Genomic DNA, 25732 nt, shown 5'->3' on the forward strand with positions numbered 1-25732 from the left:
CCCCTCCCAGCTCTGCCTAAGCAGTTCCGTTAGCAGCGGGAGGAAAAACCGTCCTTCGGGTCCCCGCCTCTCCACTCCCAACGCTTTACTCCCTACTCCCCTTGCGACCACTACACACAGCTACGGAGGCCCCTAAAGTACAAACATCCCCCAGGGACTGGCATAGCCTGATAGATTTTGTCCTTGTTACTCCATCCCGTCCCAGGGCCCCGCGTTCTGCTTTTGTCAGGAATTCGAGCTCCTGAGTTTCTTCCGGCGGCAGGAACTCTAACTCTTTTCACGGAAGTAAAGTTGTTTTTTTGGCTTTTTTTGCGGGGTGGGGGGGAGGTGGCTTTTTTTTTTGGCCGCTGGGGCTGCCCGCATTCCTTCCCTCCCACCTCGCGGAATTGTGGCGGGAGGGGGAGGAGAAAGTCAAAGCGCCTGCGCGGAGAGGCCGCTTTCCATCCGGGTCCCCGTCCGTGCGGTGCAGCAGGTCGGTAGGCGGGAAATGGCGACTGGCTGAAGGAGCTGGTTCTGTTGCTGCTGCGGGCTAAGCGGGAAAGACACCACGCGTTGCGCAGTCGGGACCATCGCCGGAGCCTGAGGACACTTCTCTGTCGTCACAGTTAGGTAATCCCACTCGTCCAGACGCTGCCGCTGCTCCCAGTCTTAGTCCTCCTCTTCCAGGGCCGTCTGCCGGGATCTCCTCCCCTTCTTAACCGGGTTCTCCAGCGGCTGCGGCGCCTTGGTAGGCACGCACTGTTGGCGCCTCGTACGTCCGCTGTGTGGAGCCGCTCTTCTCTGGACTTTCCCCTGGGAACAGAAAGGGAGCTCACTTCCCGCCAGCTTCGGCTCTCAGGCTGCGGCCTGTGTTGTGATTTCTGGGGTTAGATTTCACTTTGCTACCCACCCCCATCCCGATCTCACGTCCGTAGTCCCAAAACCTGTGGTCCCTCCCGGTAATTGGGTTAGATCAGCTTTTCTAACCTTGACCCGTCTGACGTTTTCGGTATTTCATTCTTTCTAGTAGGGTGCTTTTGCGGGGGGAGGGCGTTGCTCTATCTCAGTTTTTATAAATACGTTTTGAGGATCTGGAAGAAGAGATTTCACTACGTTCTGTTTGTCTACTGTTAACATGTTGAGTTGACGTTGTTAACTTTTTCAAATTAAGAGTGGTGGTAAAGAACAGCCCGTGTGGAAGGCCTCTGGTTTCTGTAGTGGTCAATTAAGGGTGAATCTTACTGTACTTCGTATTCTACACTTTCTTTGGGTATAAAATGCCTGTATAGATGCTTATTTTTGTATTCTTGACTAGAATTCCATGGTAAATAATTGTATAAGTAGATCGTCTGTATTTACTTCTCACTTTAGTGGTGGCTGGAGGTGTGAAGGATGTTAAGCACTTTAGAGTACCTTAGGGAAAGCTACAGAGATACTGCTCGTAAACTGCACTAAGATCCTGAAATGAAATGTACTTAGTAGATGTTCCTCCAAGGCAGGGATTTACCTTTCCAGTGCTAATAAGACAATACCAGGATTACTGCCTAGCATAGGTATACAATTAGTGACTTAAAAGATAGATTTATCTTTGTAATTTTCAGGTTGTAGATTTCTTTATATACTGTCTCCCCATTCTTTGCCAAGTTTTAAGTTTTCGTTTGTTGTCCAGCTGTTATCCTTATAAAAGCAAGGAAATGGCTAGTTAAAGCTACTTTTATTCCTCCTTCTTGTTCTTTTCCACATTGCAGACCAGTTGTCCATAAAGAGAAGTAATAGGGAGACTGTTGGTGTTTTTCAGAATTTGTTTTTCAATCTTGTTGAATTTGGGGCCTTTGTAGTTTTTTTTTAAACTAGTCAAATTAAGTTTTGAAAATGTGGTTCACATTACACATCATTTGATGTTTGTAACTCAAAGGCTTTCAGCTCTCTAGGTTCAGTTTAAAAGACTTCACTATTGTTTGCATATTAGGATTAAATTTCATTAATAAACAGGAACACACAAACATTATTACAATTGTCATTTAGTAGATTCCCCCCCAAGGTCATAAAGAAAGTCAAGGCAAAATGTAGCTCTTAGGTGAAGCAGTCTTTTAGGATTGAGTTGAACTTCATACTTATCTTCAAAACCAAAAGAACAGGGGGTGGGAAGTGGAGGTGAGGGCGTACTGGATACTTGCTGAGTCAACTTGTTTAAAAAATAGGGCCAGATATGTGACTTAAAAGGATGTAAAATACATTATTGGTCTAGTGTAGGTTTTATCTGTACTTAAATGATCTTTTTGGGTAGTTTATGAAGCATTAATGTTTTAAATAAAATTTGTTTTACGGATAGCTGAGTGAGCACTGTATGTAGACATTGTCTTCAAGAACTCTTCCAAATTGTTTTAATTCTTCATTCATTTGATTCTTTTAATATTCTTCCCAGTATACGTTGAAAGGCTGTGAAAGCTCTAAGTGGTATAGTCTTTAACCTTTGTGGACTTGTAGCTGTACAGAAGTTTTAAATAGGATTGCATAGAAAAGCCAAATAGAATTGGTGGGTTTTACAATATTCTACGTAGTGTCTCTTGGACATTACATTTGAGCTAGTAAGGTTATTCTTTTCTCACTGTTAAGAAATTAAGAATTAGGGGTGTTTTATCTTTCCGAAATTCATCTAGCTGATCCGATGTTTGAGATTTCTGGTCAAGAGGATTCTTCACAAGATTATTATATAGCAGAATCCATCCAATTCTGAGTTTTAAAAAACCTTGGCTCTGTTGTTCAGAAAGGATGTTCTAGACTCTAGACTTGTAACTATAGAATTAATTGCAGATTGAATAAAATGGTATAAATTTATCTCATTCATAGGAGATTTTTGGATTAATGCGATAAAGAAAAAGTGGTTTGTCTGAATAAACAATATCTAACTAAATTTGTAATTTACTGAGTTGTTGTGAAAGCATAAAGTACAAAAGACACTTTAAGTCATAAATATCAAATGTACTAAGAAGACCTCATATATGATATGCTCTAAGATTCTTCTGGGTAGGTTACCTGACCATTTTAACTGGATTGGCTACAGGGGTCATTTGCTCTACTATGAAGGTGAGAAGATTTAACAGAGATGGGACTTAAGATAAAACCATACAACTTTTAGTTTCCACTTTACATTTGCCATGAGACATATATCTAAGCCAGACATATATTCACTACTGGTTTATGACTACATTAATTTTTAATTTGAATTGTATTAAATTATAATTGGATCTACATTACAAATAGGTGGACTAGGTGGTTGACTGTGTGGTATAATCTGAGAATTGCCAATGCCAAACTTTATTTGTGTCTCTCCTTTGTGTTATGGAATTCTTTCTAAAATGTTTTGTTTAAAATTACAAATTCTCTGGAAGAAAAACTTTAAACTGTTGCCTTTTATTGGCAATATTAGCACAGATTAGTTTATCAAATAAATTTGCTGATACCACAAACAGGTGAGGGTTCAGAGGCAGTGAAACACAGAAGTAAGCTTCTTTGCATTGGCTGTGATCAGGAGAGGTGTGGCATGTAGGAACATTGTCTGAGGGAGAAAGGCATGGTGAGAGTAGAGTTATAGTGAGAAGCTTGGGCCTCTTGGGGTCCTTTGGGAATCTTGTGAATCTGACTGACAGTAATGAGGAGTGAGACTAAGTGTGGTCCCAAAAAGAATTGTAGGACCTTAAGGACAAACGTGGTTTATAGCTTTGGCCTGCCCTTTTGTTTATTTACCTCATCTGCAGGTCCCCATTTAGTATGGTATTTTTAGAAAAGAGTGGAGGAAAACACTAAAATGCCATTGAAAAAAAAAGTGTTGTAAAATATTTACATAAAAAGTCTCTTAACTTTAATATAAGATCACAGTAGGCCAGTTAACTATATTAGGGACCCCAGGTTTTATGGTAATCATAGGCTCTCCTGTATTCATTTAGAGAAATTATAGAAAAGGAAGTTTATCTAGATTAAACATGAATCATCAACTGTGCTTTGACTTGAGGTTCTAGCAGTCAGGTTTCCATAATAGCTATAATAATTTTAGGACAAGGAAATGTGTTTATTACTTTGATTAAAGAAACATAAAATTGTACTAATAGAAGGCACTTGAATACTTCAGAAATAATTGGGATTATACTTAGTAATAGTGGCTTATATATAGTTTAGGAAGAATGTTTTCTTTCTTTGGACTAAATACTTCTATATGGAGAAATTGGAAACTAAAAAGGCAGAGTCATTGCTAAAAATAAATAAGAAAGGGATATTAAGAATCTGTTAGCATCATGACATGATATTTTAAGTTTCTTATGTTGACCAGTTAATGTTTAAGTAGGAATTCAAAATATATTTTATTAAAAGAAGAGTATATTATTTGTTAAAGAAAAATATACAGAACCAATAAGTATCTTTTCAGTTGAGAACAACTATGATTATTTGTTTCAGTAATAATTGCTTTCTTCCTCATATTCCCCAAATATACATGATTATTCTATTGAGTTGAAATTGATTACCTTCTCACTGACTTTACAAGTACCTGCTTTAGTGTATTTTGTTAAATAAGATAATTATACAGTACAATCCTTTAATTTTCTGATGTACTGATAAAAATTATTTGAAAAATACAATCACATTTCAAACAATCATGCATTTTTCCCTCATTGGTAATATACCATTTTACTTTATTTTATTTTACTTTTTTAGTAGTAGCAAACAAGAGGGCACTTCTGTTAGAGAATTATGATCTTACCTCATCTTTGACTAGTAATTTAGATAAAAATTCTTCTTAAAACTCTTAAAACTTTTTGTCTTTGATTTATCTTAATCATAATGATCAGTTTTTCTTTGGTAGGTGGTATTAATAAGAATAGTAGGAAATTATTTCAGGTACTCAAAGATTTTTAATTAATAACTGTTTTTCCTTTTTGCCAACATCTCATTGATTCTTTTCTTATTATCAAGTTAATGTGTTCTGAGAGTTTCATATTTCTACTGGCCTGAGAGTAAGTTGAATATAAAATTAATTTTCTTTAAATAGAAGCTTTTATTGAAGGAGTAGTTATATCTCTCCCCTTGCCCAATTTTGGTGAGAACCACTTAAATAAAAAGCATTCTTAGGAAAATTCTGCCAAAATTAACTTCACTTTTTTATTCTTCAAATTTTCTTTAATGTATCCAATAAGTACATTGTAACTTGCATGTATACAGGTTACTCCTGTAAATTTTAAAAATTGCATATATTGGAATATATATATTCCATAGAAAGGATAGTAATATGATGAAAAGTGACACACTGGAGTGACAGGTTTCCCATGTGCTTTTTTTTTTTAAATCTCATTAATAGCTTTTTAATATGATTTTTTAAATTTTATTTATTATTTCTTTTTGGTTGCATTGAGTCTTTGTTGCATTGCGCGGGCTTTCTCTAGTTGTGGCGAGCGGCGGCTACTCTTCACTGTGGTGCGTGGGCTTCTCATCGCGGTGGCTTCTCTTGCTGTGGAGCACGGGCTCTAGGCTCACGGGCTTCAGTAGTTGTGGCTCTCGGGCTCTGGAGCGCAGGCTCAGTAGTTGTGGCGCACAGGCTGAGTTGCTCCGCGGCGTGTGGGATCTTGCCGGACCAGGGCTCGAACCCGTGTCTCCTGCATTGGCAGGTGGATTCTTAACCACTGTGCCACCAGGGAAGCCCTCCCATGTGCTTTTGACAAGTTTCTAATGAATATTATAATACTCAGTTCTTATGAATTCATAACTATATTTTTTCTAAAATAACACATTTTGTTATAAAGTTTTATTGGTATGAATTTCTTTCATGCTGTGTAATAGAATGCTTCTTTTTACAAGATGTGTAAATTATACTTACTGCAGTTAGTTAAAATTAGAACAATCTCCAAATTACTGTTGCCTTAAAGCTTAGGTGAGAGGAATACAAGTCTGTCCTCAGCAGAAGTACATACTGTCTCATTCGGTACATAACAAATATTGATTTTGCCCTAATGGTATTTCTTCTGAGTACATGCAAAGTTTTAAGTTGGAGTCCTAATAATAGTATTTTAAAACATGTGTGTGAGTGGCTGTATTTTCAGTGATCAACAAACTGAATAATGCCATCTTTAAAAAATCATTTCATATTTTCATTGAGCATTTAGTCATCAATAATCTAACAACCCAGAGAAAATTAATTGATCATGGTTTTAGAAAAAACTTTTTTTTTTTTTTTGGTTGTTGTTCATTGAAGAAAACTTTAAGAGGAAAAAGAGCCATAATTTTATCAACCCAACGCAGCAGCTGTTTTTTTTTTTTTCAAATATTTTTGATTATGTTTATATTTAGTAGTTTTTGAAGAATTCCATTATCTAGTTTAAAAAAGGAGAGAAAGTTATGTATCACATAATAATAACCTAAAAAGACCACTTTATCACACACTTTGTTGGGCAGGGTTCAGGGAAAAGAATCTCCCTGTCTTGGAGTTGATGCTTTATATAATCCTCCTCTACTTAATCCTCCTGCCCTAGTTGACTTTTGACTTTTATTAGGTGATAAGTGGGAGGGACCAAGAAATCTCTTCTTTCTGTAAAGTCATTTAATGAAGGGCTTGGGAAGGCAGTAAAGGAAGGAGAGTAAAAGTGGACAGTTGTAGTATCTGAACCTGTTGATTTCAGATTATTCAACTGGAAATATAGATAGTGAAAACAGATACTGATACTTTTGTCGTTTGGTGTCAACTAAGGCAGTGATTTTTAGCTTTTTCTTTCATGAGTGTAAATTGAGTAGTGATACCATTTGTAATAGAGTATAAATTAACAAACTCAGAAATTTAGAGCTAGAGGAGACTAAAAGGGTCGTCTAGTCTTTGTTTCCTTAATGATGAACCATCTGAAGACTTTTTAACATGTAGTAAGTGTTGGTCTTAATTAGGGTGCTTCTAGATAAGTTGTATGTGATAGGAGGATGAAAACAGCTCAGATTAATTAATGACTCATCTCCTGTTTTGACAGCTCTTTTTTTAGGTAAAATTTACATGTAGTAAAATGCATAGATCTGATGTCCAATAACTTCTTTTGCTCTTGAGGAAATGAAATGCTAGAATGATTGCATGACTTAATTAGTGTCTAATCAGTGTTACAGCTAACTAGTGATAGATTCAGGACTGATACCTCCCAGTCCAGGGGCTCTTCCTCTAGTAACTCCCTCAGGAGCCTACTCCAGAACTGTGCATGCATATTTTCTTTATATAGGCAATTTATAAATTATATATACCTAAATTTTATGGGGAAACCCAGACTTTGTTGCCTTTAAAGTTTGATTTGTGATCTTTTTACAATTTTCTTATTCATATTTTTTTGCCCACTTTTGTTTCCCTTTTCTCTCTTTTATTCAGCAAAAATTTGTTCGAAAGAATGCACATTAGATTAGTCCTAGATAATTTGTTAAGAATCTTTCATATACAGTGTGCTGTTTTGTTGTTTTGATAGACATTTGTGTACTCAAGACCTCAAAAGCGAATTATCAACTGAGTTTATGCTTGTATCATTATTATAATCTTGTTAACACAAAGCAATTTGCAGCCATAATTGTTGGCATCAAATATTGCTTGGGGTCAGGGATTTTGTGAAAAGGAAGGAAATCTTATGAGGAAGGAATATTTTTAGTTTTATTTGTAGGCCTCTTTTTGTGAGCAAGAATTGATTACTGCAGTGAGGATTTTGTGTTTCAGTGACATATTTTTTTTCCCTGTTCTCTTGTCTCTTTGAGGGAAATGAGAAAAATTATATTTCAGTTCAACAAAGGTTGAGCTTTCATGTGTACCGGGTTGTTGGAGTTACAGATACGATCTCTGCCTTCAACACTCTTACAGTTTAGTGCAGTTAAAGATATATAAATAGATTATTTCAGTACGATTTGTTAAGAGCTAAGGAGAGATAATCACCAGTTTACACAGGCATGGGCATGTGGGGGTCGTTACTTACTGGGGTGCATGATACTTGGGCTGAGCTTTAAATGATGAGGATAAGAATTAGTTGAAAGGAAGGAATGTTTGAGGTAAAGAGAAAAGCAGAAGCATGATACAGCACAGTGTGGGCAAGAAACTTATTACTGGAGTGCAAAGAGTGAGGCAGCAAATAGTGAAAAAAGACTTGGAGAGGTAGATCTTGGAGGGTTTTATATATATTGCTAGAGTTTAGTCTTTATTTTGAAGGGAGTTCGTGGGAACAGGCAGATTTGTAGAGTGCAGAGGATGGATTTAAAGGGGGCAGACTGAGAAATATTTTAGAGGTAGAATCATGAGGATTTGGTGATTGACTGTAGGGGACAAAGGAGAGGAAGAATGACTAGGTGTTTAGGATGGTTTCTGGCTTGATTGATTAGGCAGATTACTTGTGATTAAGAATATAGTAGGGGGGCTTCCCTGGTGGCACAGTGGTTAAGAATCCGCCTGCCAATGCAGGGGACAAGGGTTCGAGCCCTGGTCCGGGAAAATCCCACATGCCGCTGAGCAACTAAGCCCGTGTGCCACAACTGCTGAGCCTGCACTCTAGAGCCCACAAGCCTCAACTACTGAGCCTGCGTGCCACAACTACTGAAGCCCACACACCTAGAGCCTGTGCTCCACAATGAGAGAAGCCCCCGCAGAGAAGCCCGCGCACCGCAACGAAGAGTAGCCCCCCGCTCACCGCAGCTAGAGAAAGCCCGCGCGCAGCAACGAAGACCCAATGCAGCCAAAAAAAAAAAAAAAAAACTGAGCTCATTTTATTAAAAAAAAAAAAAAAAAAATAGAGTAGGGAGACTACCCTGGTGGTCCAGTGGTTAAGACTCCACAATTCCAATGCAGGAGGCTCGGGTTCCATCCCTGCTCAAGGAACTAAAATCCGACATGCTGTGCGGTACGGCCAAAAAAAAAAAAAATACAGCAGGAAATATACAAAAGGAAGAGCAGGTTTGGGAATAGGGGTGGGATAGGAAAGGTGAATTCAGCCTTGGGTAAGTTGAATTTGAGGTGCAGAGTGAAAGTGTTGAGAAAGCTGTTGGATGAGAGTCTGAAATTTATAGATGATACAGAAGCTAGAAGAATTAATGTTGCAATTTGGAAGAGGCCCCCACCCCCAATCTTTTTAGCTGGGCTGCAGATACATAGAAAGCAAACTTAATTGCTTGGTTTTAGATTGCTGAACAATCAGCTTTTTCTATTCCTGAGATGAGATCTGGTTCAAATGTTGAAAAAGTGGAAATATTTTACCTTATATACTCTCCCCCCCAATGTCATGGGTTCTTAAGCTTAAAATGTTGTTGCACCCATTGCTATGTTTGTTTTGTGATGTAATCTACTTAAATTGTATCTATTTCATTCATTAGTAGTAGATTTATTTCCCTGATGTACTCATTTCCCAATCTTTACTTGTATTATTCTATTTTTACTGGTAATAGAAAAGAATTTATCTAGTAATGGAGTGCTAAAGAACCTAGAGGATGGTTAATTTCTAACATAAATAGTAGAGTTACCAAGATGAGGCTGTATGTGTATGTGTAAAACTCTTTTATATTTTATGTTTAGGTAATAAAATTAGACTATTGCAGATATTATGTAGGCAATTTCTGATCAGTACTTGGCCCAATTGATATGTATTGTTTTTGGTTTTGGTCGGGTAATGCTGGCCTCATAAAATAAGTTGGGAAGTGTTCCCTTCTGTTTTCTGGAAGAGTTTGTTGTTTGTTTTGTTTTTTATTAAGGTATTTGGTAGGATTCTCCAGTGAAGTCATCTGGGTGTGGAATTCTCTATGTTGGAGACTTTTCCTGCAATTTAAATGTTTTTAAATATGGGGCTGATCAGGTTATCTTTTTTTGGTTATAAATTTATTTATTTATTTATTTATTTTTGGCTGCATTGGGTCTTCGTTGCTGCACGTAGCCTTTCTCTAGTTGTGGCGAGGGGGGCTGTACATGGGCCTCTCATTGCGGTGGCTTCTCATTGTGGGCTCTAGGCGCATGGGATTCAGTACTTGTGGCACGTGGGCTCAGTACTTGTGGCACGTGGGCTCAGTACTTGTGGCTCACGGGCTCTAGGGCTCAGGCTCAGTAGTTGTGGCTCACGGGCTTAGTTGCTCCACAGCATGTGGGATCTTCCCGGACCAGGGATTGAACCCATGTCCCCTGCATTGGCAGGCGGCCACCAGGTAAGTCCCTTTACAGGTTATTTTTGTTGGATATAAAATCCTTGGTTTACATGTTCTTTTTTTTGGGCGGGGGAGGGGGCTGCATTGGGTCTTAGTTGCTGCATGTGGGCTTTCTCTAGTTGCAGCGAGTGGGGGCTACTCTTCGTTGTGATGTGCAGGCTTCTCATTGTGGTGGCTTCTCGTTGCAGAGCATGGGCTCTAGGCGCGCGGGCTCAGTAGTTGTGGCTCGCAGGCTCTAGAGCGCAGGCTCAGTAGTTGCAGCGCACGGGCTTAGTTGCTCTGCAGCATGTGGGATCTTCCTGGACCAGGGCTTGAACCCGTGTCCCCTGCATTGGCAGGTGGATTCTTAACCACTGCGCCACCAGGGAAGGCCGGTTTACATGTTCTTTCCTTGATTATTTTATTTTAAATGTTACTCCATTTTTTTCTGGCATAAAGCGTTGCTATTGAAAAATTTAGAATAGTCTCATATTCTGTCCATTATAAAGTCACTTAGTGCATGCCTAAATCAGGGGTCTGCAAACTACTGCCCATGGGCTGACTGCCTGTGCTTGTAAACCCTTTTTTTGTTTTTCGTTTTTGTTTTTGTACACAGCTATGTCTATTCATTTACATATTGTCTTTGGCTGCTTATGCTATGCAGTGCCATAGACAATATGGAAACCAGTGAGCATGGCTGTGGACACTGGACATTGATATTTGAATTTCATATAACTTTCACCCTATGGTTTGTAAGCCTAAAATATTTACTCTCTGATTCTGTAAGAAAAAGTTTGCCTATGTCTGTCTTACCTGTATGTCCAAAGAATTTTTCCCCCATTTCTTAAAATTCAGTAATTTAAAGTTCTAGTAGCTCATACTAGACTGTCTTGGTATTTGTCTTTCTGGGTTGCTATTCTCATGTCTGTGTCTTTCAATACATGGTTTCAAACTTCTGTTTCTGGAAAGTTTTTTTGTTATACTTTTGAGTGTCTGATCTTTGACTCTCTTCAATATTTGATCAGTTTTTCTTGAATCTGCATTTTTTTTTCTTTTTTTTGAAACTCTCTAGGAGTTAAGCCAGCCTTTTTATTTATTTATTTTTGGATGTTTTGTTGTCTTCGTTGCTGTGTGAGGGCTTTCTCTAGTTGCGGCAAGCGGGGCCACTCTTCATTGCGTTGCACAGGCCTTTCACCGTCGCGGCCTCTCTTGTTGCGGGGCACAGGCTCCAGACGTGCAGGCTCAGTAGTTGTGGCTCACGGGCCCAGTTGCTCCGTGGCATATGGGATCCTCCCAGACCAGGGTGCGAACCCACGTCCCCTGCATTGGCAGGCACCCACTGCGCCATCAGGGAAGCCCCTGCATTTTTTTTAATGTTTAGAAATATTTCTTCTTTTTTCTATCTGTTGTGTTCATTTACTTCTTTGTTTTTTTTTGTTTAGTCTTCATTGTTGAAATAATTTTTTTTTTTACTTTTAAATTTTTTTCTGACTTCTGTCACTTCCTCCCCACCCCCCTGAATTCCAGTTAAATTTGTTCTTATATTAGTGGTTTTAACCTTTCCTTGGAAGCGGTTTATAGTTGTGATCTGTTTTTATGGGGTAACTTTTTGTAATTTTATTGTTTGTAGGAAATTAGGGATTTTATTCTGCTTCTCTTTTTTTTTCTTCTTCTTATGATAGCTATTTGGGCTCTGGTCTGATTTCTGTTACTTTTTAATGTGAAATTTGTTTTCCTAAACTTTTAGAAGGAACTTTGGTTAAAGATAGGTTTTGGCTTAAGTGGAAGTTTCTGTTGTTTTCTTACAGTGTTTGAAAATATGGAGGACTGCTCTCTGGAGATTGCTTAGTTTATGTTCCTCTTTCCCTCTTTTTCTAGTATTCTCTTTGCTTTTCTCATTTGATCCTGTCCTACTCTGTTTTGACTTTATTCGGCAGTTTCCTCGTATTGAACCCTGTCATTAGCTCTCATAGTCAGGATTTTTGTTGTTCTTATTTTTTAATGGAAAATATCAAACATATGCACAAAGTAAACAATGAATCTCCATATAACCATCACTCAGTTTTAGTAGTTATTAACATTTTGTCTGTCTTCTTTGATCTATACCTCCACCCACTCCTACCTGGTTGGTTGGTATTCATAAGAACTTTTTACAGGTGTTTATTTAGGTAAATTTTATATACTTTGAAATACATAGATCTTAGCTGTAAGATTTGACAAATCTACACCCGTATCACAATATAGGACATTTCCTTTCCTCAAGGCAACTTTTATTCTAATTTTTTTTTCTCCTTAGATTATTTTTGCCTCTGCCTTATTAATGGCATCACCAAATGCATACTCTTTTGTGTCTGCCATTGCTTAGTGTCTGTGAGATTCTTTCATGTTGTTGATGATATTAGTAATTGTTGCTTTCTGTTTCTGATTATTATTCCACTGTAAAAAACAAAACAAAACCCACAATATTCATCTTTCTGTTGCTGAGCATTTTCATTGTTCCCAGTTTGGGGCTATTGTAAATAAAGCTGCCAGGAACATTTTGGTAAAAGTACCTTGTGGACATGTTTATATTTCTCTTGTTTAAAAACTTAGAAGTGAAATTATTGGATCAGAGGGCTATGTGTTATTTATTAGAAATTGCTCAACTTTTATCAAAATTACATTCCCATCAGCAAAATATGAGAGTCCTCATTGTTCCACATCCTTGCTACCATTTATTGTTGTCAGTCTTTTTACAGTACTTCTTGCGATTCAAGTAGGTGCGGATTAGTATGCTATTATGTTTCTAACTTACACTTCTGATGATAAATAATATTGAGTATCATTTCATATGCTTGTGGCAAGTTATCTAGCTGTTATGAAGTATCTTCTCAAATCTTTTGCTCATTTTTTTCTGTTGGTTTGTTTTCGTTATGTTTTAGGATTTCTTTGTATTCTGCATACAAGTGCTTTACAGGATACATGTTTTATGAATATTGCGTCAGTTTGTTGCTTGCCTTTTGATTTTTTTTTACTGGTGTCTTGGTGAACAGAAAATTTTTAATTTTTATGAAGCCTAGTTTATTCAGTTTTTCCTTTTATGGTTTTTGCTTTTATAGTTATTTGTATAAGAGCATGTCATCTACAAGGAGATAGTTTTATTTTTCCTTTCTGACATGGGTTTCTTTTTCTTGCTTAATTGGCTAGAACCTCCAGTAAAATGTTGAATAGAAGTAGTGAGAGTAGACATCCTTGTCTTATTTTTGATCGTAGGAGGATGGCATTTAGCTTTTCACTATGAAGTATGATGTTAGCTCTGGGGCTTTTGTAGATGCCTTTTATTGGGTAAGAATTCCCTTCTACTCCTGGTTTGTTGAGTATTTTTATTGTAAAAGGATGTTGGGTTTGGTCAGATACTTTTTCTGTATCAACTGAGATGATTGTGTGGAGTTTTTCCTTTATTCTTTTAATATGGTGTATTAGATTGATTAGTTTTCATATTAAACCACCCTTGTATTTCTGAGAGAAATACCACTTGGTCATGGTGTGTAATCCTTCTATTAAGCTGCTGGATTTCATTTGCTAGTATTTCATTGAGGATATTCCTGTCTATGTTCCTAAGGGATATTGATATGTAGTTTTCTTGTAGTGTCTTTGTTTGACTTTGGTATCAGGGTAATGCTGGCCTCATACTTTGAGTTGGGAGGTGTTCCTCAATTTTTTGGAAGAATTTGAGAAAGATTGGTGTTACTTCTTCTTTAAACTTATGTAAAATTTACCAGTGAAGCCACCTGGTCCTGGACTTTTCTTTGTGGCAAGTATTTTTTATTATTAATTAAATCTCTTTACTTGTTATGAGTCTTTTTCTGTTTTTTCTTGAGTCATTTTAGTTGTGTCTTCTTAAAAATGTGTCCATTGAATCTAGGTTATCTAACTTGTTGGTGTACAGTTTTTCGTAGTATTTTCTCATAATTCATTTTATTTCTGTGAAGTTATTAATGTCACTTCTTTCATTGATGATTTTAGTAGGTTTAGTCTTCTCTTTTTTTCTTGTCTAGTTCTAAAGATTTGTGAATTTTGTTGCTCTTTTCAAAGAACCAAGTTTAGACTTCATTGTTTTTTAAAAAATTATCTGTTTGATTTATTTCTGTTCTATTTCTTTATTATTTTCTTTCTTCTGCTTGCTTTAGATTTAGTTTGCTTTTCTCTTTCTAGTTTTTTAAGCTAGAAGGCTTTTTTATTGATTTGAGGTCTTTTTAAAAATATTAGCATTCACGCTATAAGTTGTCTTCTGAGCACTGCTTTTAGGGGCATGCTGTGAGTTTTGGTGTGTTGTGTTTTTGTTTTCATTCATTGTGAAGTATTTTCTAATTCCCCTTGTGATTTCTTCTTTGACACAGTGGTTATTTAGGAGTTTGTTGTTTAATTTTTGCACATTTGTTAATTTCTCAACCTTCCTTCCTTGTGATTTCTAATTTAATTCCAGTGTGGTTGGAGATCATATACTTGTATGATTTCAGTTATTTTATTTATTTATTTTATAAATTTATTTATTTTATTTATTTTATTTTTGGCTGTGTTGGGTCTTCATTGCTGTGTGCAGGCTTTCCCTAGTTGCAGCGACTGGGGGCTACTCTTCGTTGTGGTGTGCGGGCTTCTCATCGTGGTGGCTTCTCTTGTTGCAGAGCATGGGCTCTAGGCGCGCGGTCTTCAGTAGTTGTAGCACACGGGCTCTAGAGTGCAGGCTCAGTAGTTGTGGCACATGGGCTTAGTTGCTCTGCAGCATGTGGGATCTTCCCGGACCAGGGCTTGAATCTATGTCCCCTGCATTGGCAGGCTGATTCTTAACCACTGTGCCACCAGGGAGGCCCTATTTCAGTTCTTTTAAAGGTGAGACTTGTTTTGTGTCTTAACATGTAGTCTTTCATGGAGAATATTCCATTTGTAAGTTGAGAAGAATGTGTATTCTGTTGTTGGATGGAGTGTTCTATGTCTATGACTCTTAGGTCTCGAGAATTATTCAGGTCTTCTGTTTCATTATTGATCTTTTGTCTAGTTATTCTATCCATTTTTGAAAGTGGAGTATTAAAGCCTCCAACTCTTGTTGAATTGCTTGTTTTTCACTTAGATTGACAATTTTAATTTTATATATTTGGGGACTCTGTTGTTAGGTACGTGTATGTTTATAATTTCCCTCTAAGTGCTGCTTATTACATCCCAGAAATTTTGATGTGCTCTCTTTTTGTTAATTTTCATTTCAAAATATTTTGTATTTCCCTTGTGAATTCTTTTTTGACTCATGATTTATTTATAAATTTAAAAAATTTCAAGTATATGGTACTATTTAAGATTTCTTTTGTTTTTGATTTATAACTGTGGTCAAAGAACATACTTTGTAAGATTTTAGTCTTGATGATCAGTTTCGAAAGTTCATGAGGGCTTGCCTGCTCCAGCTTTTTTAGATCTATTAAGTATACCTTTTACAACTCATTATTGGAATGGACTAAAACCCTCTACATTCCAGCCTCCTTCTTTAAATGCTCCTGTCTTTCTTTCCAGTGACTGGTTATTTTTAAGTTCAAAGGACCTTTCTCCTAAGCTTTGCTAAAATCTTCTTCACTCTCTCCATGAAGAGTGATCTAGCATTTTATATATACACTATGATGTGTATCTATACTTAACCTGTTAGACTTTTTGATTCTCATGGGAAGAGTTATCATTTTTGTCCTTTTATTACCATACTGGTAGCAGGTGACCAATAAATATTTAAATTTTAATGAGCTGAACTCCTTGGACTGAACTAGCTGTATGTGTTTAGTCTTTTAAGACCTACTTTATATGAAGATATTATTTCATAAAATTTTTAAATTTCCATTATTCTGGGTTTAAGATAGGTTCACCCATAGGTATTTTTGAAAATATTTTTTAAAAATTTTTACAGATTTTTACAGAAATTGAGTACAAATAACTTTCTTTTTGAAAAATTCCCCCATGCATTTGCTTTATGGGAATTTTCGTTTTCTAAGGAGTGCTGTGCTGAAGTACAAAGGAATTAAGACAAAATTTATACACTGTAAATAGAGTTATTTAAGTAAATAATACATGCCTCGAGTAAATCCCTTTAGAAGTTAACATTGACTCTTTAGGAGAAAAGGCAGTATTTGTTTTATTTGGGGATGACAACTTAAAACTGAGCACTATTTGGTGATGAAAAACAAATGGTTGTTTGGAAAGATATTTTAGGACTCCTCTGGTGAAGGCTTTGAGGTTGGGACTTTTTTGTTGGAGTAGATTTTGTGTGTGTGTGTGTGTGTGTGTGTGTGTGTGTGTGTGTAGTTTCTATATGTTAAAAAACGGAGGGGTCCTAACTTTCTGTGACTGTTGTGTTGCATTACTAAAGACACGACTTTCTGTCTGTTTTTTGTTTTTGGCTCTGTTGGGTCTTCATTGCTGCACACGGGCTTTCTCTAGTTGCGGCGAGCAGGGGCTACTCTTCGTTGAGGTGCGCAGGCTTCTCACGGTGGCTTCTCTTGTTGCGGAGCACAGGCTCTAGGCGTGCGGGCTCTAGAGTGCAGGCTCAGTAGTTGTGGTGCACGGGCTTAGTTGCTCCATGGCATGTGAGATCTTCCTGGACCAGGGCTCGAACCCGTGTCCCCTGCATTGGCAGGCAGACTCTTAACCACTGTGCCACCAGGGAAGCCCAAGACACGACTCCTTAAGTTTCCTAATTTGTCTGTGAAGACCCTGCTCTTTGCCAAGAATTTCTTCACCTTTAGGAGTTTAGAGTGCTGAACTGGTTAGACTATTTTGCTAATGCATTCACTGCTGTGAGTAGTTTTACTCTTCTCTGCACCTTATAGCTTTTCTAATTCCTTTTTCATTTTGAGTGTCAAGATGGTGAGATGAATAAGGTATTCACTATACAGGTGAAAAAATAGTTAAGTGGCTATAGCTTAGTTATGATTGAAGTAGGATTAGACCTAATTAACATCTCTTAATTATTAGTGTAGTAGTTTTTGTATTCTATTTCACAGATTATAATTCAGGGAATGTTCTCAACTACTTCTAAGTCTTGGGACAATTTTTGCCAGCCATTAATTTTCTCATCAGTGAAATGAGAGAGTTCAAATCGATGGCCTCATATTTTCTTTCTGATGTGAATTTGGTATTTAAAGGATCATTACAAACAAATGGCCAACAGGCACAGGAAAAGATGCTCAACATCATTAGCCATTAGGAAATGCAAATCAAAGCCACAATGAGATACCACTTCACCCCCACTAAAATGGCTATAATAAAAAAATAAACAAGTAACAAGTGTTGGTGAGGATATGGAAAAAGTGAAAACCTTGTACATTGCTGGTGGGAATATAAAATGATGCTGCTGCTGTGGAAAACAGCAGTTCCTCAGTGTGTTAAACATAAAATCACCACATGAACCAGCAATTCCACTCCTGGTTACATACCCAAGAGAACTCAAAACAGGTGGTCAAAAAGAAACTTGTACATGAATGTTCGCTCCAGCACTATTCACACTTAACCAAAAGGTAGAAACAACACAAATGTCCATCAGTAGATGAATGGATAAACAAAATGTAGTCTTACCCATTCAATGGAACATTACTCAGCCATAAATGGGAATAATGTACTGATACATGCTACAACATGGATGAACCTTGAAAACATTATCCTAAGTGAAAGAAACAGTCATACAGGACCATATATTGTGTGATTCCACTTATATGAAGTGTCCAGAATAGGGAAATCCATAGAGACAGAAAAGAGATTAGTGGTTGCTTAGGGCTAAGGGCAGGGGAAAATGGGGAGTGACTGCCAATAGGTATGGGGTCTCCTCTGGGGGTGATTGAAAATGTTCTGAAAATAGATAATGGTGATGGTTGGACAACACCGCAAATGTAATAAATGTCACTGAATTGAACACTTTAAAAAAAAAAAAGATCATTACATATGGTAACAACAAATACCACAAAATGATCCAGTCATTCTTGTTATATTGATACATGTATACTTGTTGAAATTTAGAATTGTGCTCATGGAATTAATTCATTCATTGACTAAGGGTTTTTTCCACTACATTGTAAGCTCCAGAGGGTAAAAACCTTCTCTATCTTGTTTTACTAGGCACTTACCTAGCCCAGTGCCTAGAATGTGGTAAGTGCCGAGTAAATACTTGTTGAATGAATGAATGAGTGATTAAATGAATGATAATGTCAGCATGGGTGGAGGCAGCATAGTGCTCTGGAAGGAACATGCACGCTCTGTTAGATGATAGGATATAATATTTCAGAAGTTGTGGGAAGGTTATTTGGGAGAATGTAATAAAATTCAAAGCACTACGCGTTTCAATTAAAAGGTTAGTTTCTTGGGAATTCCCTGGTGGCCCAATGGTTAGGACTCCGCGATCTCACTGCCGAGGGCCCGGGTTCAACCCCTGGTCGGGGAACTAAGATCCCGCAAGTCATGTGTGGTATGGCCAAAATAAATAAATAAAATGTCAATTTCTTATTTCAATCCCTTATAGACCTGGACTTTTTTTTTTTTTACTCATTGTTTAATCTATTGTACATTGAATGATTATACATTCTTTTCTTTTTTAACATCTTTATTGGAGTATAATTGCTTTACAATGGTATGTTAGTTTCTGCTTTATAACAAAGTGAATCAGTTTTACATATACATATGTTCCCATATCTCTTCCCTCTTGCATCTCCCTCCCTCCCACCCTCCCTATCCCACCCCTCTAGGTGGTCACAAAGCACCGAGCTGATCTCCCTGTGCTATGTGGCTGCTTCCCACTAGCCATCTATCTTACATTTGGTAGTGTATATATGCCCATGCCACTCTCTCACTTTGTCCCAGCTTACCCTTCCCCCTTCCCGTGTCCTCAAGTCCATTCTCTAGTAGGTCTGTGTCTTTATTCCCGTCTTGCCCCTAGGTTCTTCATGAACTTTTTTTTCTTTTTTTTTTTCCCTTAGATTCCATATATATGTGTTAGCATACTGTATTTGTTTTTCTCTTTCTGACTTACTTCACTCTGTATGACAGACTCTAGCTCCATCCACCTCACTACAAATAACTCAATTTCGTTTCTCTTTATGGCTGAGTAATATTCCATTGTATATATGTGCCACATCTTTATCCATTCATCTGATGATGGACACTTAGGTTGCTTCCATGTCCTGGCTATTGTAAATAGAGCTGCAATTTCCATCCCCTCACTTTCAGTCTGTACGTGTCCCTAGGTCTGAAGTGGGTCTCTTGTAGACAGCATATATACGGGTCTTGTTTTTGTATCCATTCAGCCAGTCTGTGTCTTTTGGTGGGAGCATTTAATCCGTTTACATTTAAGGTAATTATCGATATGTATGTTCCTATTCCCATTTTCTTAAATGTTTTGGGTTTGTTATTGTAGGTGTTTTCCTTCTCTTGTGTTTCTTGCCTAGAGAAGTTCCTTTAGCATTTGTTGTAAAGCTGGTTTGGTGGTGCTGAACTCTCTCAGCGTTTGCTTGTCTGTAAAGGTTTTAATTTCTCCATCAAATCTGAATGAGATCCTTGCTGGGTAGAGTAATCTTGGTTGTAGGTTTTTCTCCTTCATCACTTTAAATATGTCCTGCAACTCCCTTATGGCTTGTAGAGTTTCTGCTGAAAGATCAGCTGTTAACCTTATGGGGATTCCCTTGTGTGTTATTTGTTGTGTTTCCCTTGCTGCTTTTAATATGTTTTCTTTATATTTAATTTTTGATAGTTTGATTAATATGTGTCTTGGTGTGTTTCTCCTTGGATTTATCCTGTATGGGACTCTTTGTGCTTCCAGGACTTGATTAACTATTTCCTTTCCCATATTAGGGAAGTTTTCAACTATAATCTCTTCAAATATTTTCTCAGTCCCTTTCTTTTTCTCTTCTTCTTCTGGGACCCCTATAATTCGAATGTTGGTGCGTTTAATGTTGTCGCAGAGGTCTCTGAGACTGTCCTCAGTTCTTTTCATTCTTTTTTCTTTATCCTGCTCTGCAGTAGTTATTTCCACTATTTTGTCTTCCAGGTCACTTACCCATTCTTCTGCCTCAGTTATTCTGCTATTGATCCCTTCTAGAGTATTTTTAATTTCATTTATTGTGTTGTTCATCATTGCTTGGTTCCTCTTTAGTTCTTCTATGTCCTTTTTAAATGTTTCTTGCATTTTGTCTATTCTATTTCCAAGATTTTGGATCATCTTTACCTATCATTATTCTGAATTCTTTTTCAGGTAGACTGCTTATTTCCTCTTCATTTGTTAGGTCTGGTGTGTTTTTACCTTGCTCCTTCATCTGCTGTGTGTTTTTCTGTCTTCTCATTTTGCTTATCTTACTGTGTTTGGGGTCTCCTTTTCGCAGGCTGCAGGTTCATAGTTCCCGTTGTTTTTGGTGTCTGTCCCCAGTGGCTAAGGTTAGTTCAGTGGGTTGTGTAGGCTTCCTGGTGGAGGGGACTAGTGCCTGTGTTCTGGTGGATGAGGCTGGATCTTGTCTTTCTGGTGGGCAGGTCCACGTCTGGTGGTGTGTTTTGGGGTGTCTGTGACCTTATGATTTTAGGCAGCCTCTCTGCTAATGGATGGGGCTGTGTTCCTGTCTTGCTAGTTGTTTGCAATAGGGTGTCCAGCACTGTAGCTTGCTGGTCGTTGAGTGAAGCTGGGTCTTGGTGTTGAGATGGAGATCTCTGGGAGATTTTCGCCATTTGGTATTACGTGGAGCTGAGAGGTCTCTTGCGGACCAGTGTCCTGAAGTTGGCTCTCCCACCTCAGAGGCACAGCCCTGATGCCTGGCTGGAGCACCAAGAGCCTTTCATCCACACGGCTCAGAATTAAAGGGAGAAAACATAGAAAGAAAGAAAGAGGATAAAATAAAATAAAGTAAGATAAAATAAAATAAAGTTATTAAAATAAAAAATAATTATTAAGAAAAAAAAATTTTTTAAGTAAAGAAAAACCAAAAAAAACCCAGACAGACAGAACCCTAGGACAAATGGTGAAAGCAAAGCTATACAGACAAAATCTCACCCAGAAGCATACACGTACACACTCACAAAAAGAGGAAATGGGGTAAAAATAATATATCTTGCTCCCAAAGTCCACCTCCTCAATTTGGGATGATTCATTGTCTATTCAGGTATTCCACAGATGCAGGTACATCAAGTTGTTTGTGGAGCTTTAATCCGCTGCTTCTGAGGCTGCTGGGAGAAATTTCCCCTTCTCTTCTTTGTTTGCACAACTCCTGGGGTTCAGCTTTGGATTTGGACCCGCCTCTGCATGTAGGTTGCCTGAGGGCGTCTCTGGACTTCTTTTTAATCAAGATATTTTTATTATATAAGCTGGGCACATATGGGTATGCTAGGTTTAATTTTAATAACCTGTATTATTTTTCTCTTATAGTTTTACATGTGGCACCCATAAAAGATGAGGCTGAGAACACGGAAAGCTTCTCAGCAATCAAATCAAATCCAAACACAACGCACTGCCAGAGCAAAGAGGAAATATTCAGAGGTTGATGATAGCCTGCCTTCAGGAGGAGAAAAACCACCGAAGAATGAAACTGGCTTGTTGTCTTCAATTAAAAAATTCATTAAAGGAAGCACACCCAAAGTAATGGTTTTACCTTTTAATTATATCATTAAAAATGAAGTTTAGGTTGTTTTCTTTAAGCATGTAAAGTTGAGAAATCTAATATTGCTAGAGCCCTATTTAAGGGAATGTGTCTACATTTTGGTGTTAAGAGTATTGACATGTAAAATATTTAATGGTCGGTCAAGAAAACATTATTTATTCTACTTAACTGATCCACTTAGCCTTCTGTTTTCTCAACTTAGAATTATGGGAAGTAAAAGAAATGTTTTCTTATTCATTTACTTGAATTATTTCTTTTACTTCCATTTTTTTTTCATTTCAAAGATAAGTTAAAGTTTCTTGTTAATATTAATACATTGTCTAATTAGGGAGATGATTTATCTATCTGAATTCCAACATTTGTACAATGAAAATGTATTATTTATTGAAGAGAAAACAAAAGTTATTAAAGAAAGAATGGGGAATTCCCTGGCAGTCCAGTGGTTAGGACTTGGCACTTTCACTGCCATGGGCCCGGGTTCAATCCCTGGTCGGGGTACTAAGATCCCGCAAGCCATGTGGCGCAGCCAAAATAAAAAAAAGAAAGAAAGAATGGACACTGACCAGGAGTCATATGCTCCAGATTCATACTTCATACTCTGGACCAACTTGAATGATCTGAGGAAAGTCATTTGCCCCTCTTAGCCTCAGGAAGACAGTAAAATGGGACTAATACTAACTGCTTTGTCTGCCTCAGAGTTGTTTTCAGATTAGATGGCAAACAGGTGGAAAAGCATTTTGAGAAATTTTAATGCATTAATGATAATGTTATTATCATTCATTGTATGTAGATTTTGTTATCACTATTGCCTACTCTTACGTTCTTTCTTGGGATTAGTATATATGTGATAAATTTCTTATTATAATGTAAGTTTGTCACTTTGATAAGTAGAAAAATAAATCAATGTGACGGTTTATTCATAGTGATAGATTTTTGTCATCACAGAACTAACAGAGCCTAGTTACTGTGAACCGTTGGCCAAGATTTAGAGGTATTCTGTGTTAGAATTTTCCTTTTTGTTTTGGTGGTTTTATTTTGTTTTGTTTTTCTAATAATATAAGTAAAATTTCTTTTGTTAATTTTAAATGTAATTTTTAAAAGTTTCTTTGAGTTAATTTACATGAGCCTAGAAGTATTCTAGTATTATTTTATAACAACGATAAAATTCCTTCCAGAAACATGAATTCCTGAATCTTTAAATTCTGTATGGGTTATCATTAGCCCCTGTTGATGAAAACATCACTGTATGTCAGTTCATTCTCTGAACACTTCTAAATGTTGTAAAGTTCTTCCTCATCTTGAAGAAAATATACCTACCCTTTACTTTTTCATAGGTTCTTTTTCTTCATGTGCAAGTACAAACCCTCAGTCACTGTCCTGGCTAAATATTTCTAGTTTTCATTATATGACATATATGATATAGATCACCATCTTGGTTACCCTTTTCTGTTGTTCATGAAAGGTAACAGCCAGAAGCGAACATAGGTTTTTCCTATGTCTTCTGACTTCTGTTCATATTTATTTCCGTTGATTTGGACATTCTTCTACTAATGTGGCATTATATTATATTGTATCGTACGTATATCATGTCATGCTTTCTTTTTTCTCCTTTAGTAGTTTTAGATCTTCTTTGTTGGTCAGCAAATTTTTGCCCATGTCAATTAAAACACTCAGGGTTTTTCTATAGTAATTGTTGTCAATTATTTAACAATATGCACTACTGTCTTTCCAATAAGTGACAATGCTGGGATTTAACCCAGGTACTATTTGACTCTGATATCTGTGCTGTTTTTCCTATACCATTCTGTCTCAAAGTAGGTAGATAATATCTTTATAGCATCACCTGTCTTGTGTAAGGATTGAAAATTTTCTTGATGAAAGTAAATAAGAATTGAGTCTTTCTATGCTGCTGATTTTGTCATTTATTTATATTCTATCATCAGCTCAAAGCTTGGAGCTTATTCTTCTAGGACATTTTTTTTTCCCTAGTATTTTTTGCATGTATCATCATCCTCTGTCTTCATTCTTTCTGACTGGATGACAGACTGCTTCTCTTATTTCTACAAGTGTCCTTTTAAAATCTAAGTTAGTTAGATAACTCCCTATGCAGCCACTGGTTTCTTTGGTACCTTTCCTTTCTCTTCTTTTGGACTTTTAAAGTTATGTGGTTAGAATTGAACTTTATAGACAATTCTTCTTGCTTTCTCTTTTGAGTTGTCTTTCTTCTAAGGTGTCTGACATTGCTCTCATGCCTGTCTTATGAGTCTGGCTTTTTGAAACTTGGTCTCTGCATATGGGCCAACTTTTTTGCTCTTCTTTACTATATGATTTCCAGTTTGAATGGCTGCTGATATTCTTGCCAGTTTACTATCACTGACCCATTTTTATTTTCCTAATAAGTTTTATCTGTATTCTAGTCCTAACTTGGCATAAATTAGCCATGAGAGTATTTAGATAATTTAAACATATGTTGTTCATTTAAGAGGTGTGTATTAGTTTACTAGGGTACGTAATAGTCTGCCATAACAAAATATCACAGATTGGGTAGCTTAAACAACAGAAATTTATTTTCTCACAGTTCTGGCAGTTTGAAATCTAAGATGAGGTGTTGCCAGGTTGGTTTTTTTCTGAGGCTTCGCTCCTTGACTTCAGATGGTCACCTTCTTGCCGTGTTGTCATATGGTTGCCACTTGGTGTATGTGTTGTCTGTTTTGTAATCTCCTCTCCTTGTAAGGACACTAGTCATATTTGGATTACGGCCCATCCTAATGATCCCACTTTAATTACTTCTTTAAAGGCCCTATCTCCAAGTATGACTACATTCTCAGGCTTTTGGGGTTAGAGCTCCAACATAGGAATTTTAGGGGACACAACTCAGACTGTAACAGAATGAATGAAATCTCTCATCTCTTTCAGATCTAGATTTTATGATTCAAGGATCTACCACTTCTCTCATTTCAGAATTATGTAATTGTCAGTAAGAGTACTCAGGAAGTGTTCATACTCAGTCTTTCTGCTTTTAGCATGATGAGATTCCTAATATATATTTGAAGTGAAAGAAGACCTCACAACTAAAATGTATTTGCTTTATACCAGTGATCTCTCTATTCCTTTCTAAATAGGTGGTTTCTAGAGTTTTCCCATAACAAAATGGTCTTTTTCTCTGTTACCTAAATACTGTTACACTGTCATAGTTAGGGTTCATCAGTTTCCTGTTACATTAAATCAGTGTTTTTAGATCTCTTAACTATGATCCACAGAAAGAAATAACATCTTATATACTACATTCATACATATGAAACAAAACTCACCCTTAACATACTTGATGTGTTCTGATTTTTCTTTTCTATTCTGTTGTTTCTTATTCTCCTTTTAAAGGTGATTTTCATGTTTTAAATTGATTTTATGATCCACTGATGGGTTGTGCTCCTTAGCGTGAAAAACATGATTAGATGAAAACTTTGTTCTCTTTAACCTTTGTATTACTAAGCTTCATAGTTATATTTGGGAATTTTCTTCCTTCCAAAGTTAAATCTCATTTGTTTGTGTAAAAGAACGTCTTTCTAGATGAGTTCTTTAACAACTAGATTAATTTACCGTTTATTTTTATTTTTAATTAACTTATTTATTTTTGGCCACGCTGGGTCTTCGTTGCTGCACAAGGACTTTCTCTAGTTGCAGCGAGCGGAGGCTACTCTTCATTGTGATGCGCAGGCTTCTTATTGCGGTGGCTTCTCTTGTTGCAGAGCACGGGCTCTAGGCGTGTGGGCTTCAGTAGTTGTGGCTCGTGGGCTCTAGAGCGCAGGCTCAGGAGTTGCGGTGCACGGGTTTAGTTGCTCCACAGCACGTGGGTTCTTCCCGGACCAGGGCTCCAACCCGTGTCCCCTGCACTGGCAGATGGATTCTTACCCACTGCACCACCAGGGAAGTCCTACCATTTATTATGGAATGAAAAAAATTAG

General features: G+C 37.2%; 1 protein-coding gene across 2 annotated transcripts in view; it reads left to right on the forward strand.

Moving 5' to 3' along the window:
- Positions 1–355: 355 nt before the first annotated feature.
- The window catches only part of CTDSPL2 (CTD small phosphatase like 2), a 74775-nt gene continuing 49398 nt past the window's right edge, over positions 356–25732 (forward strand). Inside the window, exons 1-2 of one of the 2 annotated variants that reach the window (XM_068550703.1) lie at positions 356–609; positions 21539–21748. In XM_068550703.1, the coding sequence (XP_068406804.1) occupies positions 21563–21748 (186 nt within the window). In that variant the 5' untranslated portion in view covers positions 356–609; positions 21539–21562. The remainder of the gene's footprint in view (positions 610–21538; positions 21749–25732) is intronic. The other variant, XM_068550702.1, reaches the window with a different exon arrangement.

This window comes from Eschrichtius robustus, chromosome 1 (genome assembly GCF_028021215.1).
Source record: "Eschrichtius robustus isolate mEscRob2 chromosome 1, mEscRob2.pri, whole genome shotgun sequence".
NCBI classification, from domain to species: Eukaryota; Metazoa; Chordata; class Mammalia; order Artiodactyla; family Eschrichtiidae; genus Eschrichtius; species Eschrichtius robustus.